The sequence below is a fragment of the Nuphar pumila genome, chromosome 3 (genome assembly GCF_984573655.1).
Source record: "Nuphar pumila chromosome 3, dmNupPumi1.hap1.1, whole genome shotgun sequence".
Classification (NCBI taxonomy): domain Eukaryota; kingdom Viridiplantae; phylum Streptophyta; class Magnoliopsida; order Nymphaeales; family Nymphaeaceae; genus Nuphar; species Nuphar pumila.
The window spans coordinates 122,688,930-122,709,421 of record NC_143251.1 but is presented as its reverse complement, the minus strand read 5'-3'; the positions used below and the strand labels follow the sequence as shown (position 1 = coordinate 122,709,421).

At 40.1% G+C, this 20,492-nt stretch overlaps 1 protein-coding gene across 1 annotated transcript in view; it reads right to left on the bottom strand.

Moving 5' to 3' along the window:
* The window catches only part of LOC149843575 (CASP-like protein 4A2), a 28,153-nt gene extending 13,269 nt beyond the window's left edge, over positions 1-14,884 (bottom strand). The window contains exons 1-3 of the mRNA XM_090000931.1: positions 14,212-14,884; positions 13,861-13,996; positions 12,625-12,818 (exon numbers count right to left, since the gene is read on the bottom strand). Coding sequence (XP_089857057.1) covers positions 12,625-12,818; positions 13,861-13,996; positions 14,212-14,792 — 911 coding nt within the window. The 5' untranslated portion in view covers positions 14,793-14,884. The remainder of the gene's footprint in view (positions 1-12,624; positions 12,819-13,860; positions 13,997-14,211) is intronic.
* Positions 14,885-20,492: the final 5,608 nt, after the last annotated feature.

Sequence of the window (20,492 nt, the reverse complement as noted above, 5' to 3'; positions counted from 1 at the left end):
TTCATTAGACCGAGCGTGTCACCATGGGGAGCACCAGTTCTTTTTGTGAAGAAGAAAGATGGTTCTATGAGGTTGTGTATAGACTATAGGATGTTGAATCAAGCAACCGTCAAAAATAAGTATCCCCTACCTCGCATTGAAGACTTGTTCGATCAATTGCAAAAGGCTAAGGTGTTTTCAAAAATCGATCTTAGATCTGGGTATCACCAACTTCGAATCAAGGACGATGATATTCCCAAGACAGCCTTTAGAACAAGGTACGGTCACTACGAGTTCGTAGTTATGCCATTCGGACTGACAAATGCTCCCACCGCATTCATGGATTTGATGAATCGGGTATTCAGAGCGTACTTGGATACTTTTGTGATTGTTTTTATTGATGATATACTTATATACTCTGAAAGCATAGAACAACATCGTGAACATTTGAGGATCGTATTGGGGACTCTCAAGGAACACCAGTTGTTCGCCAAATTCTCCAAGTGCGAATTCTGGCTCGAGAAGGTCATGTTCTTGGGTCATGTCATATCGCGAGATGGAGTCGCTGTGGACCCAGCTAAAGTTGAAGCTGTATTAAATTGGGGTCAACCGAAGAATATCAGCGATATCAGGAGTTTTCTAGGTTTAGCAGGCTATTATAGAAGATTCATTCAGGACTTTTCACGGATTGCTATGCCCATGACCAATCTCTTGAGGAAAGGAATTAAGTTCGAATGGACGGATAAGTGCGATGAGAGTTTTCAAATCTTAAAGAAGAAGCTTACCACCGCACCAGTGTTGGCTTTACCTTCAGGTCATGGTGGTTTTGTGGTCTACTCAGACGCATCAGGTACTGGGTTGGGATATGTTTTAATGCAAAATTGTAAGGTGATAGCATATGCCTCTCGCCAATTAAAGATTCATGAACGAAACTACCCAACTCATGATCTCGAATTGGCAGCCGTAGTGTTCGCTTTGAAAATATGGCGACGTTACCTGTATGGGGAACAATTCGAGGTATTTACTGATCACAAAAGTCTCAAGTACCTGTTTTCCCAGAAAGAGTTGAACATGCGATAATGACGATGGTTGGAGTTTATAAAGGATTACGATTTTACCATTTCCTATCACCCAAGAAAGGCAAATGTGGTAGCTGACTCTCTCAGCCGAAAAGCTGGTTGCAGTTTGTCTAGTCTTTTGACAAAAGGGTGGAATTTGGTGGAGGAATTCATTGATTGGAAACCTTTCTCAGATGTCGTGGGAAGTATCAAGTTATCTAATTTATCTGCCCATCCGAAAATCCTTACAAAGATTATTGAAGGTCAGAAAGAGGATCCCCAGTATGAGAAACTGAAGTCACTAGCCCAACAAGAAAATTCACACTTCTCACTCAAAGAAGATGACAGTATATGGATGCAAAAGCGACTTTGGATCCCTAGTGATCCCAAGTTGAAAGAAGAACTATTGGGTGAAGCACATAGGTCCAAGTACACCATACACCCAGGAGGCACGAAAATGTTTAAAGATTTACAACGAGGGTATTGGTGGAATGGAATGAAGCGTGAGGTCGCAAGTTATGTCTCAAAGTGTTTAACTTGTCAGCAAGTCAAGGTGGAACATCAGAAGCCTGGTGGAATGATGCAGCAAATGGAGATTCCACAGTAGAAATGGGAAGAAATCACCATGGACTTCGTGGTGGGTTTACCCAAAACACGGAAACAACATGACGCTATATAGGTAATAGTGGATCGACTGACCAAATCAGCTCACTTTCTACCCATACAAATAAATCAATCCCTCGAGAGCTTAGCAGACTTATACATTAGGGAGGTTGTTAGACTACACGGAATACCAGTCTCTATTATATCAGATCGAGATCCTCGCTTTACTTCTCGGTTTTGGGGTCAGTTGCAACAGGCCTTGGGTACAAAACTGAAGCTGAGTATCGCTTTTCATCCCCAGACTGACGGACAATCAGAGAGGACTATCCAGACACTAGAAGATATGCTGCGAGCATGTATGCTGGATTGGAAAGGTGAGTGAGACAAACATGTTGTTTTAGCCGAATATGCTTACAATAATAGTTACCATGCGAGTATCGGCATGACTCCTTTCGAAGCTCTGTACGGAAGACCATGTAGATCACCTGTGTATTGGGATGAAATTGGTGAACGATCGGTAGAATCACCAATCGTGTTACAACATTATACCCAACAGATCAAGATGATAAGAGATAGATTGCTTACAACCCAGAGTCGACAAAAGAGTTATGCAGATCAGAGGCGCAGGGAGCTCACTTTTGATGTGGGGGATCGAGTCTTTGTGAAGGTATCACCCACCAAAAGTGTGTTTTGTTTTGGTAAAAAAGGAAAATTGAGTCCCAGATATGTCGGACCTTTTGAGATTTTGGAATGGATTGGAGAAACGGCCTATCGTATAGCCCTACCTCCCCAGTATGCTCAGATACATAACGTATTCCATGTATCTATGTTAAAAAAATATCTTCAAGATCCGTCACATGTCATCCAGTATGAGGACGTAGATATAAGGGAAGACCTAACAATGAAAGAAAAACCAGTAGAGATATTGGAACAAAGCGAGCGAGTCTTGAGATCAAAGCCCATTCCTCTCGTCAAGGTGAGATGGCAGCACCATGGCATTGACGAAAGCACGTGGGAACCAGAGGCAAATATGCGGGAGAAGTACCCCAACCTTTTCGAGTGAGCAACCACAGGTAAATTTCGAGGACGAAATTTCTTTTAGGGGGAAAGGATGTAATAACCGCAATATTTACATTTAAAATTTTTAGCATTTTAGGAGTAAAATGGGCGGATCTGGGCACAGATCCAAGTTTCAGATCCAGAACCCATATCTATGTGACACCTATTATACAAGATAAACATATTTAAATATTAAAATAAGTAAATAAGAAAAAAATAAATAAAATAAATATATAAGTGGGGGTTTGGATCCAAATCGCTACCGGATCCAGCGTCGCGGGTCGCGGTTCGGACCCGGACCCGACCCACACCCTGCAAAAAGGAAACGAGTGGGGGTTAAAAGAATAAAAATAAAGGGGCAACCCGATAGGGGTTGCTCGATAAAAAAAAATACAAGGGGGGGGGACCTTCTCCCTTGATATATCGGGTGTTAGGGTTCAGCTGCACCCTAACACGTATGGAGTTGGGGAGGTGGGGGAGCACACCGCAGCCGCCGGGAAGGTATGCTCCCCTTCCTTTTTGGGTGGCTACCCTTCTACAAAGGGGGACCCCCGAACCCCTCTTTCTCCCTCTCTCAATATCCCAATCTCTCTCTCTCTCTCTAACCCGCGGATCACCCCGCAAGCTCGGACCTGCTGTTCGAAGCCTTGTCAGGAGACGCAACCGACCTCCTCTCGTAGCTGCCGCAACAACTTCGCCGGAAAATGGTAGGGTTTCTGTGATTGTTTTTCAGGTTAATCATGGGTTTGATGGGGTGCGGGTTGTCTAAAACCCAAATCGACTGATTTAAAGGGGGGTGCATATAATAAAATGAGGGGGACTACGAATGGGATAAAATTTTGGCTGAGTCCTGTCAGGGGATTCTCGAATCCCTAAATAGTTGTATATGTTCCTTGTTGTTCAAGGGGACCCCCAATTTGGGGTCGTCTGTCGACCCCAAACCGAAAACCCCAAATCTGCGATTTGGGGGTTTCAGATTATTATGAAAAAAAAAAGATAAAGAGGGGACTGTCCGTGTTTCACAGTTTCGTAAAAAGATGACTTTGGAGGTAGCAGTGGATAAACCCAAATTTGGAGGGATTTTCTTCCAGACTTGTGATGACGAATGCTGATTTTTTTTTAGAATTAATGCTGTAATACAAATTAGGCTTATGAAAATCTTGATTAACAGATCATATCTTTCTTATTCTAAAACATATATCACGCTTGTGTTGATTTACGTTGGCCGAATGCATCCGTTCCAATCTATAACCCATTGAGTCATGACTCCACTTGTTCAGTCTTGATGTGGGAGTGGGACTCAGCCTGGTCAAGTGACTTGCAGGTTTTGTTAACTTTTATTTTATATTCAATATAGCAAAAATATATTATATATATTACAAAAATATATATATTTCATAATTACATAACATTTAGTGATATAACTAGAATTTAAGTACAAAAGCTAAGAAGTACGAAACTTAGATTCATCATATTTATGAGTCAATGCAAACATCACAATAAACTAATAAAGTACTATATCATAATAAGCTAATGAAACACTACTATGTATAAATATCCAATTCCACAATCAACTGATGTGAAAGGAGACCGTAGTTCTGGCCGATTAGTACAGCTTTTACTTTGTGATTGTAAGCTTTCTATGTTTATTCCGACAACCCACTTGATATTCTCTTTATTGCTCAATGTTGATGGTTTTAGTCTGTAAAGCTATGCTGAACTATCATAGTTTATGATTAGCCAAGGTTGAATGTTTTATTCTGTAAAGCTATGCTGAACCATCATAGTTTATGATTGACCGATGTGGATTACTTTATTCTGTAAAGTTATGCTGAACTTAGCATAGTTTATGATCAGCCGATGTTGATTAATTTATTCTGTAAACCTATGTTAAACACAACATAATTTATGTTGACAGATGCTAATGGTTTCATCCTGTAAAATATAGCATGTTTATGCTGGCCGATTGAAACTATTTCATTATGTAAACCCTAACTTGTCTAGGTAAATTCCTGTTAGCCTATTTTTGTCTATGTATTATGCTGTGAGATATGGCATGCTTATGATAACTCATGTTAGCTGTTGAAGATACTGGTAGTTACCATGTTTGTGGGAATTTTTCATTTCAATATTGAGACCCTACAGGATAATAAACTATGCTGAGCATACATAGAAGCTGTTATATATTAGAGGTTGACTCAACACATAACCTGGTGCATGCTGCAATCTTTAGACATGTGCCGTGCCTAATGGGCAAGACAGATTGGACTACCCGATACGGGTATTTGGGCTACTAGCCTGCGTGTTATGGCAAGAAAAAAAATGATGAAAACTTAATCATAAAGGTTGTGCGACCGACTGGTTTAAAGGTACCAGGGTCTTGGTACTTTACAATTTAAAGGTACCGAAGCATTTAGAATAATGATCATAATACTGATAAGAAACTTAAATTAAATTGTTTTGGGAAACCTTGCCCAAGGGGCGATACAGGTTAAGTACCTAATGTAGGTACGTGGTCTGGTTCAAGTATATTGGTAAGGAAATTAAATAATAACTTTTGTGCTTGATTGGTTTAAAGGCACCAGAGCACTTTGGGTGGGTTATGCAATTAATATGACAAATGATTGGGATTGTTCTATGCACCTTGGTAAAATGACTAAGGTTGAGAATCCTACTACTATGATAGTAGAAAGAAGTTTGGAAAATGCCCCATACTTCGGGAAAATAATTAAATGAAAAGATTAACCCACTCAGATTCAGGCTTACCTTAGAGAGGGTAGGTGGTACAAAACTCTGGGGACATGTGTTTGGTTTCGAGCGTAAAGCGACTCGTTGGTCCCAGTCCTCAGAGTCGGGGGACCCGGACTACCAAATGTGTCCTAGGTGGTAGTTCCATGTTCTTCTGCAGAAGTTAGGGATGCATCATGTTTTGGTTTTGGCCTTTGGGAGTTTCTCTCGGTCACTGGCCGCTCCATTGGGATTTCAGTCACAGTTAGAATGTTCGGGTTAATAAAACAACTTTGAATAATATACCCCTGAACGTTCTCTTCTGTGATGGTTGCCTTGGCCCGTGTGTACCCGCAGGATAAGAAAAGATAAACATCAACTAGAACAGTTAGGTATCACTGTGTTGGAGTCATTAAGGAGACATTTGCATATTCTTTCAGCGTGCTCGGTGCTTATGATGAAACGACATCCTAAACTGTGCAGATATGAGTTAATTGAATTCATATTGTGGATGTTATATATATGTTATGCATGTTATTGTTAGTTCTGTTACAAAATATGCTTTAATTGCTTAATGCCTTATTTAATTGTTGTAGCTGCATAAAATGTTTTACGTGCTTAACTATAACTGTTGCATAATCTTCTCCTCTACTTAGATATATGTTTGTTATTGTTGTTGCATCGACTTCTTTATGTGTTTATGTATAGACTGGAAATCAAACATGACACCCACATCACACACCTGACACGTGATCTACTTGCAAGAATAATTACAGTTTTCTTACTTAGACGTGGTAGTCTAATTCCTATAACTTTTATCATTTTCAGGCATAGAGTAGCTCTATGAGCAATGCGGGATGAGGCGCTGACCAAGACTTGATCTATTTGTTCCCTGACGATCCTACTTTCTTTCAGATTGGAAATTTTAGTTTGAGATTCATAATGTGAAAACTCTGATGTTGGATTCTATTATTATTAAAATAAAAATAAATGGTGTGGTTTGCTTTTACCTTCCTGTATCGTTCTGAAATGATTAACCCTCGAATCATTTGTTGTTTCCGCTTAAAAAAAAAAATCCTCAAAAATCTGGTTTTAAATTTCGGGGCGTTACAAAATTGACTTTAGTTGGTGAAACTAGCAGATCATGTAACCAGAGGCAATTCAACACTATACCTTTCGATACAAACATGCTTCATGGGCTAAAAAAGTCACCTACTATAACACCCTGCATGAATTTGGAACACAATGACCTACCTTTGGGTAAAATCGATATTTCATAAACTCATAAATAATTATAATAATGAATCTTAATATGGTACTAAGAATCCTCAATCAACACAACTCAGATCACTTTGGTGATTTCATAAATCAGTCAATCAAGGTCTTTTACCGAATAACATATTTGTATTATAGAACATGCTCATGCACACATTTAAAGCATGTATATTCATGATAATATATACTTTATATAATCAAAATACAAGTTCATGCTTTCACTTATATGCATAAACTAATTTTGATGATAAAATGTCAGGAATCTAATCATAATTCACGTTTAAAATCATTATGCACAACTTAACCAATATAGAATACATGAATTAACATGCATAAGTCATGCAATCTTTAGAATGAACACTTTATAAAGCATAAAAAATAACAAAAATATGCTCATATGGGTAAAACCTAGAGTCTTCAAGCAAGAACCGATCTGAAAATACCCTGAACCGGTCATCCAAGGGTCCAAACCGGTTCTGAACCTTATGAACCGATACCAAATATAAACAAAAGTTCATAAAACCCTATAACCGTATGCCAAAATTCCTGTATCTTCACATATTTATGAAAACTGGGTCTTAGTTTCTCGAAACTGATGAAAAACTGGAAGGAACCGGTCAAAAATGGCTCTAAACTGGTTTCAGAAAGGGTCGAATCAGTCAGAAATCCTGTTCAGTTTCAAATAGTGTCAGGATCCTAATCTGGTTCATATTAGATCCCGGTCTGACCCGATATAATCTGGATTCGGGTCTAACCCGGTTTAAACCGGATCAGACTAGACCTGAAACCAAATGAGTCCGAACAATAACCCGATCCAAAAAGGATCCAAATCAACTGGATTGGATCCAAAGAATGTTGGTGTTTCCTGCATCAACATACACAGAAAGCATACCTGCAAGTGTATCTGCTGACGCCACAGAGTGTGCGTGCGGGTGATCGGCATTCTCCTCATCCGGTCGACACCCACGATGAGCCCAGGCCTTAGGTCGACGGTGAGCAGGACCCTATACCACGTAAACCCGAATGTGAAATTTGGATAGACTATTGCCATGAATCTCTCTTCATCTTCGTAGCAACCAACCCCCTTATATAATGGGGAAAGAGGCAGTTACGTACGTAACTTCCACCCACTATCTCTACATTATGTGGCCCACTAATTGTGTCGGGTCACCCAAATGGGCTGGACCCAGATCCATTATGTCCAATAGATGACCCTGCCATTTTTTAAGTTAGGTCTCATTTAGGATTTTTCAAAAATCATATTTTTAAGTATTTTTTGCTCAATCTAAACCGTTGGATGCATTTATTATTGCTTATTTACGAAAAAACAATCTTTCTTTCAAATTGATATCATGCAAATATATAAATATTTTATTATAATATCAATCATTGATTTTTTTTTACTTCTTTAAAATACACATCTGAGCATAAAAAAAAAGTCTTAATCAAATACACGTTCTCTGTTGACTAAACAATGCTAAACACATCTAACACTAACAAAAAATACTTAAATATGATTTTTGAAAGGTCCTAATGAAAAAAGGAGTAGGATCATCCCCTTCTCTTCTTTGTGTAGTGTTTTTTTCGATATCAAAATATAATTTTTGAATCGTAGGTTTTGATGGGTTAGACATGTTCATTTAAGTTCTTAAACAAAAATTACTGCTTACACGTTACACTTGCCTGTTCTAAAACATGCCTTTTTACTAAACAAACCATGCAAATCATATTGATAGAACTGCTTATATTAAGTGGGAAACCAAAAAGTCGGCTACACTCGTGAGTGAATTTTTTTACTGTTTTTTTATTTTATTTTATTTTATCTTATTTGTAAATCTGACCCTCTCGATGTGATTTATATATTTGGTTTAGCAGAAACCGGTACATGGATTTCATTTTTCCAACATGTCAGATTCTTTGAAAGTTGAAAAATCATCAGCATTATACTGATATTACAATCCTAAAAAAAAGCAGTATTTTCATGTCAAAAATTTGTTATTCAAGAGTCGATTCCTGCTATTTTGACCATGTTGAACACATCCATGCTATCAGATTTAGTCAAAATGACCTGCTTCTGTGATTTTTTAATCTGAGGGCCCTTTGCCCATGAGACGTCTTTAAAAAAAAAAAAGGTGTCAGGGGGTATACCCCCGACACTCATTTCGCTCCCCCACCCCCTCTCGTTGGTTAGGGCTTTCGAATTATTGATTAGGGCATTTGAATTAGAGCTTTTGATTAAGGTTTTTAATTGTGGCCTTTGAATTAGGGTTGGATTGATTAGGGGCTTTTGATTACCTCTTTTGAATTAGGGCTTTTGAACTAAGGTTTGATTTGATTAGAGGCTTTTTTGTTTAAAAAATTTCAAGATTTTATTGATAAATTATTTATTTTCCCCAAATGTTGCCGATAAGAATCTCAAAAAAATAAAAAATTTGAAAATCTCACGAGAAATCATTTTGTGTTTGAATGTAGAATATGAATTCTTATTTTTTCTCAAATTACCCTATTTTAAATATTTCTTGGTATTTATATCCAATTTGAGATCTATATCCAAGTAAAATCCAATCTAAACATGTTCAAACACTACAATGATGGGGGCGGATCATATTGTACGATCCACAATGAAACTACCCAACCCATTTTTCATTTGTGTCCAACTGTCCGCATAATGAAAATCAAACACAAGACACAAAGGACATGTCTTTGTTCAGTCAATGCAAACTCTAGACAAGTACAGTCGTTTCTGTTCTGAACTGAAAATATGTTATGTTTGTGCAAGACAAGTATTCTGTCCAAGCTCAGACAAGCAATCAAACAGACACTAAAGTCACAGAGCAATCTGGGTATACTCTCTCATGGGTAAGGGGAACCTGGGGTTTTTATACCAATGACCTCAGTGAGTGGTTTTTCCCTGTTATTGAAAAAAAGAAAGCCTATAGCTTGCTTTAGGCACCACGAATTCTGCAAGAAACTTTGAACATTAGGATGACATTTGATAGCACCCTAAAATTCTCCCCAAGGAAAAACTTTATAGTTTCGAGTGGAACCCATTCACGCCATCAGTACCTAAAATTTTTCCACAATCCATTGGACTTTTTAAGAGAACCTCCTCAAAAAGCAGGGAAGAAGGAGCGACCTCTGACTTTTCACATGATACGATGCTGCAAATACATTGATGCAAATTTACAATTATGCTCATTTATTAGCTGTAACATTTATGGATAACATACTCGCATTGATATTCAGTACAATCTACCCTTAGATACTGGTATGAAACTAGCCTCAGAAATCATGTCTTTGTTCATTGCTTACAAAAATAAATTAAAGCACATTTTATAATGAAGATACTTGCCCTTATTTTTTAATTAAGTGAATGTTTGAATCACCAATTACTTAAATTTTAAGGAATAAAAAAAGAAGATTAATTAGTAGTAGTGATGGATGGATGGTAGTGATGGTAGATGATGGTGGTGACAATGGTGATTTGGATGGTAGTGGTGGTAATGATGGTGATAACATAGTGATGGAAGTAATGGTGGTGACATAGTTATAGTGGCAGTGGTGAGGGTAAGGGTGGTGGAGGTGGTAGTGGCAATGGTGGTGACATAGTTACAGTGGCAGTGGCGAGAGGTGGTGGTGGTAATGGTGATGATGACAGATGGTGTCAGTGATTGCAATGGTGATGATAATGTCGTGGTGGTAGTAATTGCAGGGGTGATGACGGTAATAATGGTGATGGGATGGAATGGAATGGAAGAAAATAAACACTTATCAAAAAAATAAATAGGTTAATCCTGTTTTTTTTTAAAAAGGTAAAATTTATAAAAATGTGATTAAAAAATTAAAAGTAAACGATCCAATCGCCAAAACATGCTACTTAAAATAAGCATAAACAGCAAAGAGCAGTTTATAAAGTGATCCAAACAGGAGGTAAGATACAACTTAATTGCTTGAGTTCGGCCTATGGAAAAAATAATAATTGCTTGAGTTCCAGAGATCTGAATCTCAGATACCCTTTTTTGAAAGGAAGTGGGATGAAGGAACGTGAGTCATGCCCCCACTAGTCTGTGAATCTTCTGATTGATCCACTGCATTCAAACCCACTCTAAGCTTTTAAATATTATAACTTTACATCATTGTTGGCCACAGTACAAAACCATGGCCACTTTATTTATTCTTTTCTCTTTTAACTTAACTTCGTAGTGAAATTAGGAAGGCCATTGCTTCGTGCGATAGTAAAGCACTCGAGCTGCCAGCGGGAGATCAAAAGCACGAATCCTGAGAGCACCAACACCCCGGGCCACACTAGTCACTAGGTATCACAATGATCTCACAGTTAATAAGGTCACAGAGCTCAAGCTGGGTGTACTCTGGGATGGCAGTGGACCGGGGCAGGTGGGGGGACAAGCTCTCCAACCCCACCCCATCTCAACCATCCCCGTTGAAGGTTTTGATTTTCACCTCTATCCCCCAGTTCATTCCCCGTTTCATGTCCTTCATCTCCGCCCCAAATGAGGTGAGTTTGGACAGGTCCCCATTTTTTCCCGAAACAATATTTAAATGATCCTTCTTTAGAGCTGTTAGAGGAAAGAGAGGAGAGAAATGAGACCCGTTTTTAGGGTTAGGAAGTAGGAAAAGAGTAGGCCCATTTCTGCCTCCATTCCAGGACGGGTTTTGATTTTCACCTCCATTCCCAGTCGATTATCATTCATGCCCATCATCCCCAGTCGTAATTAAAATTCCCTCCCCTCCCCTCCTCCTCCTCCTCCCCTCCCTCACCCCCCCCCCCCACACCACCACACACACACACACACACACTTTCTGCCTTTTAAGTAAAGCAGGGGAAAAAAGGAGACCAACTTTTTCTCGATGGAGAGATCCAACACAGTGATCAAACGTGCCCTTAGTGGACCAACTAATTAGACAGCAGAACAAGCTGGATATACCCTAAAAGGACCACAGAGGCACAGCTCTTAGCCTCCATTTATGGATTCACACACACATTATTGAGAATGCTTAGGCATTCTCAACTGTCAATTTTACATGTAGCTGCCAAAATTAGACATCAAGAAACCAATTCAATGCATGATACGATACTGCAAATACATCGATACAAATTTATAATTATGCATGTTTATTAGTTTTTTCTTTTTAAGGGAATATAAAAATTTATTAATGAGTTAAAGAAGTGGATGAATGCCCTTTTTAAAAGCAACATGGATAACATGGTAGCAATGGTATTCAGCTCAGCCTAAGTGTCGGGCATGCATAGATACTGGTATGAAACTCGCATCAAAAATTATACATAGAAATCATATTTAAGAAGATTGACACAATTTGCTTGAGTTCTAGAGATCCGAATCTCAGTCCCTTGTTCGAGAGGGAGTCGGATGAAAGGCGTGGGCCCCAAGCTGTGATCACGTGTCTGTGAATCTCCCCAGATATCCACGGCACACTTTTAAATATTATACTCATAAAAGATCACAACACACTATGATTAATTATATACACACAATGGCATTCAAACGCACCCCAAGGCTTTTAAAATATTATGGCTCACAAATAAATATAATACAATAACGATTAAATAAATACCCACATTAAATAATTTAATCCTTAAGTATCTTTACAGAATATTGCTTTGTAAATTACAGAAATTCATACCAATTTCTTTTATAAAGCCGCATCATCATGCCTTTCAAGTACCTTATAAACAGCATGAAGTAAGAAAATGGGCAGTTTAATACGCAATCCAATTAACTCACCGCCACCTTCTCTGCTTATACACACAACCAATCAAAGGCATATCCAACATCCAAAGCCAATCATTGGCTATACAGTGTATGCTTGGCAAACCCACAGGGGCTCTCTCTCTCTCGTATTAAAAAGTGTAAAACTGACTGTTATTCAAACAGATATTTACCACAAATTATTCTGATTGTAAAGATGGTAACCAGAGATCAAGGAGCTTAGTGCAAGAGATGCAAAAGCCAAGAAAGCCATGGCCACGGAACCACTGGCCATGTCAGTGAAGGCATCCCTTCCCCATTCGGCTTGTGTATCGTCTGTCAGTGACGCCGCTGAGGAAGATGCCGAGATCAGCAAATATGCAAGTACCTATATAACACGGGTTTTATCATGTCATTTACCTTGAACTCCCCTCTTATAAGTGTAATCATTTGAAATGACAGTTGAACATTAACCCCCTCAAAAAATAATCCCCTCACAGACCAAAATCAACCAAAGAAGAAAAGAGACAAATTATCAATGATACTGTATGTGTGTGTTGCAGGTGTTCTTTCTATTTACAAGAAAAAGGAACAATGGGTAGAATGTAGTATTTTATATTTCTTGGTTGATGGGACAGAATGGGAGGAATCTAGCAAATTGGGTGAGCTTAGCTTTTGAATGCATGAAACCTACTTGGTAGAGATTTCCTTAATTGTACTTTATCCTGTGCTTTTAAGATTGAAACACATAATTTCACCAGCTAACCAGTATATCAAGCAGAGCCCACAAGGGCCCCACTCATTTGGTAGGGGTGACTTGCGAATGTTATCAAGTTGATGGGACATCACAAGTTCGAAACCCATGGTTGGCATCCCTTGCTCAAGGTTGAAGCTGGGTGTACTCCCCAGTGGGCAGGGGAACTTCAAGGGTTTTGCCAACCGGAGGCCAGTCAATGTGCGGTCGGTGATGGGTTTCCCTTGTATTATCCAAATAATAATAATAAGCATTATATTGACCAACATTATTATGCATTTTCCAAAAGACAGACTAGAAAAAAGGGATTCATCGGATAAACTGATCAAGCATGATGACGGCTTCATGTTCCGAGTATACTACGTCCCTATGCCACGTTTGCAAGTGGTACATATTTTCATAGAAATTTATAATTTTCACATGTTAAATCATGAGACGCATGGCTGAAGCGAGATCATATAAGCACGACAAACTGTCAAAGAGAAACCTCTTCACCCCCCATATGGAGAAAACTTTCCCAAGTACAGCTGTGAGAAAATGATGCAAAGTTTAGAACTCGTCACGAATAGCATCGCAAGATTCTAAATTTTCAACAATTCTGGTAGATCTTTCCCATTCTTTCCTACTTCCAAACGTGCCCATCGCTGTGTGTGTGTGAGAGAGAGAGATGGCTTGCCTGATCAAAAATGAAGTCGAAATAGAGGGAGGTCGGTCGCCGGATGACGGGCTTTCCGGTGGCAAACTGGTAGAGGCGAGTGACGACCTGAAACCCCGAGTAGACGAACGCGATGATCGTCACCGATATCAAATACCTGCATCAATTGAACCAACTCCCCAATCAACCAACACCCATCACACGATTTTCCCTTTGCTCTTCATCCATTAGAAGCCAAAAAAATCAAGGGAATTCAAACCACCAAAAAACAGGAGAGGCACTCGCCCCCAACTTTTCAAGTAGAAGGGAAACCTTAACAAAGAAAAGAAACTTCAAAATTCTTGTTCCTTTTGGTACAGAGAAGTATCAAACCTGTACTCCTTGTATCTGTAGAAGGAGTCACCGCTCCATCCTTGGGTCTTATCGGCGGCCATGACCGAGAAGGAGACGAGGGAGGAGACGAGGCCGCAGAGCCTGAAGGCGAACCCCGCCCTCCTCAACACCTTCTCCCGATTCCACCGCCGGACGATCGGCGAAACCCCTCTCCTTTCTTCTCTGCTCCCCCCTCCCACCACTCCTCCTCCTCCTTCCATGGACACGCCGAGGACGTCCGCGACGGAGAAACGACTCTCCGGCGGCCCCGGCTTCGCGATCACCGCGAACTCGTCCATGGCCGATCTGTTGACAACGATCGCTGCGGAGTTGGTGGCGTTCATGTTGGTGGTGGTGGCCGTGGTGGTGATGGGGGTGGCCGTGGTGGTGGTGGGGGGAAAGAAGGAGGAGGAGGAGGAGGAGGAGGGGTAGGGCTTGGGGGACAGGGGAGCGGTGGGCTTCTCGGATTGCTCTTCCTCCTCCACTCTTTCCCTCCAGTTGGTTGTTGTTGCCGGAGCTCCTCCTCCGTTGGCGTCCATGGCGGTGGCAGAGGCTGTGACCGCCTTTTCCTCCTTTTGCATATATAAAAGGGAAAGGGGGAGAGGGAAGTCACTTGAGCGGCCGCGTGGGAGTGTGCTTTCTCTGGGTTGGGTTGCTTCCTTCCCACTTCCTTTTCTTCTTCGGTTCTCTCTCTCTCTCTCTCTCTCTCTCTCTCTCTTTTTCAAATGATAAATAGGAAATTTTCAATTAGTTTTAATCTTTCGCACTATATACAAAAAGGGTCTCTCTTGACTTAAATTTGCTGACATAAGACCTCCATTTTTTCTGAAAGCTGCCCAATGAAAAGAATAAGGGTGTCAATTAGGGGTGGGGACCCGGACCGCCGTTAGCCGAGTTTGGGCCATGATTTTAGGTCTGGGCCTGTTAGGTAACTGGCCAAAACCAGATCTATTATATACGTGGCTCAAGTCGCCCCCCTAGCTATCGGGTTGGCCTGAGTTATTTATTATTTTTTTAATAATATAAAATTTTTAAAAATTAACTATTACATCCTAACTTGAATAACTATTACTATTTACCTAATTAGTTGTATAAAAACTTGCTATTCGTTAATTATTATTATTTACCTAATTAGTTGAATGAGAACTTGCTATTTATTAATTATTAATATTTAACTCGTTAGTTGCACTAATTAAAAATTAGGTTTTGTGTTGTATCATGAAAATAAAAGAAAATAAATGGGTTTGGGTAGGGTTGAACCCGCCCGCTTCACATTGGCCCATTGGGCCAATGAGCTGGGGTATGGGCTTCTCTTTAAACCTGAGCCCATTAAGAACCAGACCATTGACCGGGTTAGCCCGATCAATGACCCAGTTTGACTTGATCCATTACTGGACCGAACTGGCCGGGCCAAATGCTCACCTCTAGTGTCAATGAGTTGGGTTTACTTGAACTCGACCTAGATCAAACCATGTAGGGTCCAAGTATGGTGATAAATAAAAAGACCCCATTAAGACCCATGTCCAGTTAATACATAGATCCAGGTATAGTTTGTGAAATTTTATACTAAACCCAGGCCCAACTCGAGTTTCGATTAAGACCCATAATTTTTAATGTCAAAATAATTAAAAAATATTATTTTACATTGGGGTCTGGTTCATGTAGTTCTTATCCGGTATGATTTCTCTTATAGTAGACCCGATTAGACATAAGTCTGAACCCGATAACATACCCAAAATCAGGTACAAGTCTGGTACAACTGGATCAAAACCAAACCCGACCCATTGATACCCCTGGTGCCAATGAGTCAAGTTTGACCCGAACTCAACCACCAAACCTATAGAGTTAGGGTTTCATGATAAACAAGTGGATTCAATTAGAATCTGAGTTAGACCTTACGAAAAGGATATTTAGAATGTCTTTTTTTAACAAACATTGGACACGACGAACAGTGTTCCGCGTGTTCGCCGTGTTCAATATATATCGTAATTGTTGATCCACCTCCTCCTCTGTTACAAAAAGAACAGGAACGAAGGGAACAAAAAAAAAATCATGCATCGATGGGCGCACCAGAAACTTCTCTCCTCATTTGTGTTTCTTTCTCTTTTTCCCGAGATTCTTCTTTTGCAAGCTTCGGCACCAACGCTAGCATCGTCGGAACTGTCTTGTTTCTCGGGGTTTAGTTCCTCGCCAGCGAAAAAATCTTTGACGAAATGCGGCTGGGTTGGTCGTCCGAGAGATCGGTGCGTCCTTGGTCCCCGGAGAGATCAGCGAAATGCGGCTGAGAAGGTCTCTATTTGTTCCCCTTTCAGTGGTATGCCGAATTTGGCTCTGGAGACTGTCTACAGGCTCAATGTGGGAGGTCCTAAGATCACCCCAATCAATGATACATTAAGAAGAACTTGGAGAATGATAGGGTTTACCTATTCTCTAACAACTCCTTAACAGTTGCATATGTGGATCCAACCTTCATTAACAACGGAATGATGGTCACCAAGGAGATCGTGCCCAATTGGGTATATGCCACTTCTGAAGCAATGGTAGATGCGAATGTTTTAAATGTCAACTACAACATCACATGGTCTCTTCCCGTTGATCCAAGCTTCTAGCAATGCTTTGAATGAGCTCATCTTCAATGTGTATGTCAATTTTGATCATGGGGCAACTGGTCTTGATCCCTCCAAGAAGACCAATATGTTGAGAAGACCATATTATGCAGATTTTGCTTCCAATACATCTCCTGGATCAACTCGCATAAATATGAGCATTGGCCCTGATTCGACTGTTTTGGATAATGCCAATGCCACTTAGTGGTTTAGAGATCATGAAGATCAGCAATGATGTGGGGAGTTTGGATGGCCTGCTTTCTGTTCGAGACATTTATTCTGGTTCACAACCGAAGAAGATGAAGTTGACAATCATTCTTGGAGTGATTGTGGGCAGCCTAACGACAGTTCTGCTGATAGCTTTGTATTATTGTTGCTTTGTCTTTCTAAGATCGAAAAGGCGACACCATGCTCATTCGTGACTGTCATTGCCATTATATGAAAATTCACACACCATGAGCAAAGTTTCAACTACTTCTCAGAAACTGCCAGCTGCATCTCTTTGGCAAATTCAAACTTGGGGCGCTTATTCACCTTCCAAGATATATTGGATGCGACCAACAAGTGTGATGAGGGTCTGCTTCTCGGTGTAGGCGGCTTTGGCAAAGTTTACAAGGCAATGATTGACGATGGCACCAACATTGCTATCAAAAGAGGAAATCCAATATCGGAGCAAGGTCTCATTGAGTTTCAGACTGAAATTCAGATGTTGTCCAAGCTTCGACATCATCATTTGGTTTCTTTGATTGGCTACTGCGATGATCTCTTCAGAGAGATAGAGACCCATATGCAGGGCAAAATTTTAATTCTAAATTCATATTCAGGGCAAAAATGCATGATTTTAGATATAATTGCGTAATTGGATTCATATTTGGGCAAAAAAACATAATAAACTTGTTAAAACATGTAAAATAGTGAACTGATCAGGTCATACGATCCAAAATGAAGTAATTTGACCCATTATCTATTATTGTCCAAGTTATCCATACATTGTCATCAAACAACGGACATTTGGAATATAGCATTTGAGTACGATCCAAACAAACGCTGGACTGTTACAGAACGAACATAACCAATGTTCTGTTTAGTTTTTTTGTTCATTTTGTCCAAACCTGGACAAGCCATCAAACATGCCCTAAGGGCCCAATTAGTATATGGAGTCAAACATATACTAATTGACACCCGTTGTTCTAAAAGATGCAACCGAACATGCCCTAAATAACATCTTCAAATGACTAAATTATGGGTACATTCGGCCCCACAACTCGCACTGATTTAGAATGAGAGTGATTTAAAATTTCACGAGTTACCATAATTTTGAAATTCTGATTCGAAAATCACGGCTGCCTGTTGAATTCTTTTAGAACAGAACATGCCCTATGTATCCTTCTTTTCCTCCTGGGGGTAAGTAAATATGTTTCAACTCCATAAAATAAAAAATAAAAAATCGCAAGAATCACGTTTTCGAAAATATTATAGGGTCTACTCCTACTATTGGGTTCTCTCAGCCACCTTCCATCTCCCTAGGCAACACAGGTCCCATCATTTGAAATAAGATGGATTCCAATCAACGGCTAGATGGTTCGGCCTGATGGCTAGGATTGAATGTAGGATGGAATCCATCCTATTTCAAACGATGGAATCTGTGTTATATACTCGTACCCGGTATGATTACCCAAAGTTACGTCGCGGGGGCCTTCGTTTCTAAGCACTTAACACAGTAAATCGAATAACAAAAAGTCCGTTCTCTAAAAATGAGAACTTAACCCTAGTTATGGTCGGTCATTGTCCGTGCCAAAATGGAATTCTGGCACTCTCACCTCCTAAAAAACCTGCCAATTAAGTCCATTGATAAGGGGAGAGCATTTCTTCATACTTACCTGTTGGGATACGAAGAAGACGATGGAAAGAAAGAAGCACCAACGACCACGCCAGCCCAAGTATTGCTCTTCCCCACTTGGCTCACAACTTCCACCTGCATCGACTCTATATTCTCCACCTTTTTCATGAGCTTGGTCTCCCGTAGGGGGGAGGACGGTCCTCCCTAACGACTTTCAGCATCAGGCAAAAAGCCAAACAGTTGGTGGGCAACTTGGAAAAGAACTCGCATTTTAACGACGCTACTCCAAGTACCAGCTTTCCTCTTTCTCCCTATTGTTGTGTGCTAATACTAATTAGCAACCCCTCTAATATTTTGGGAAATGTGATTATTGAGTTTTTTTAACTCGTGGGTCAACTAGGGGTGGCAATCGTGTCGGGTTGGCGGGTCGACCCGGGTCAACATACCTCAACCCGAACCCAACCCGTTTATTAAACGGGTCGGCTGTGGCAAACACGAACCCGGACCGTTTAATAAACGGGTAACCCGACACGACCCGCCAACCCATTTAATAAATGGGTTGGGTCGGGTAAACGGGTTCTCAGGTTCGCGGGTCAGGTTGGCGGGTTGACAGGTTGACCCACCTGCCTAACCCGTTTATTAAACGGGTCAGGCGGGTTGGCATACCCTAACACGAACCCGACCCGTTTAATAAACGGGTTAGATGGGTCGACCCGTTTATTAAACGGGTTCGTTTTTTCCAAACCCGAACCCGCCTAAGAGGCGGGTTAACGAGTAGTGTCAGATTTTGCCACCCCTAAGGTCAACCAACCATAACGCAACATATTGCCCCTAACCTAAAAGAAAAAGAGAAACAAAGGATGGGTGAGATCAGGTCAAGGTAACAGGGAAGCAGGAGATAAAAAGAATCCAGGAGGTGAGGTGAAGGCTGATAGGAATAAGTTTGAGGTTCTTTCTATGAGCATTAATGAGGATCAAGAAGGAATGTCGATGGGAGACAAGGGGAAGGAGACCATAAGAAAAAACATACCCGGAGCATAACCGGTAAAACCATAAGTTTTATCATTTTTACATTGAAAATTTTAGGTCTTAATCAGAACTCGGATCGGGTTCAGGTCTGGTATAAATTTTCACAAACTATACTCGAGTACATGTATTAATCGGACTTTCGGGTTTGAAACCAAGTTTTCTTATTTATCACCCTGCCCGGACCTTATAGGGTTTGGTTTGGACCAGGCTTGACACCCCTATAAAGAAATAATGAGCTAGAAATCATAGCTGCAAGTTGTATTGACTCAATCTAATCACATAGATGGGTTCAACATGGTTTTTTTGCTAAGTATCAAGCTCTCATTTTTTTTATGTAAAAATGTGATTTTTTGAGTTATAAATTTTGGCACATTGTGAGCCGTTGTCTTTTGAATACCTTTAAAAGCCTTATTACTTGTGGTAATCACATGATTTAAAACAAGTTTCTTATTAAATAAACCATGTTCTTTAACATTTGCTCTACAAAAAGTTGAAAATCATTTAAGAAATAAGTGATTTACTTCATTAGTAGCCAATATTTACCAGTGTTGTGAGAGGCTTATGCCTCAGTACCTGAAGCGTACGCCTTAGAGGCGAGGCGCACGCTCAAGGTACTGAGGCGTTGCTGTGATGCGCTTAAAGTAAATATAAAAAGTTTCTAACCCAAATCCCAGATTTTTGGGTTAGAAGCAGCCATGTTCACCATAATAATGATGAAATGTTTCACTAGTGCTAGGAGTTGAGTGTGATGCCACATATTTTTACGATATTTTAGATAATACCACGGATACTTGAGAGTCTCATGT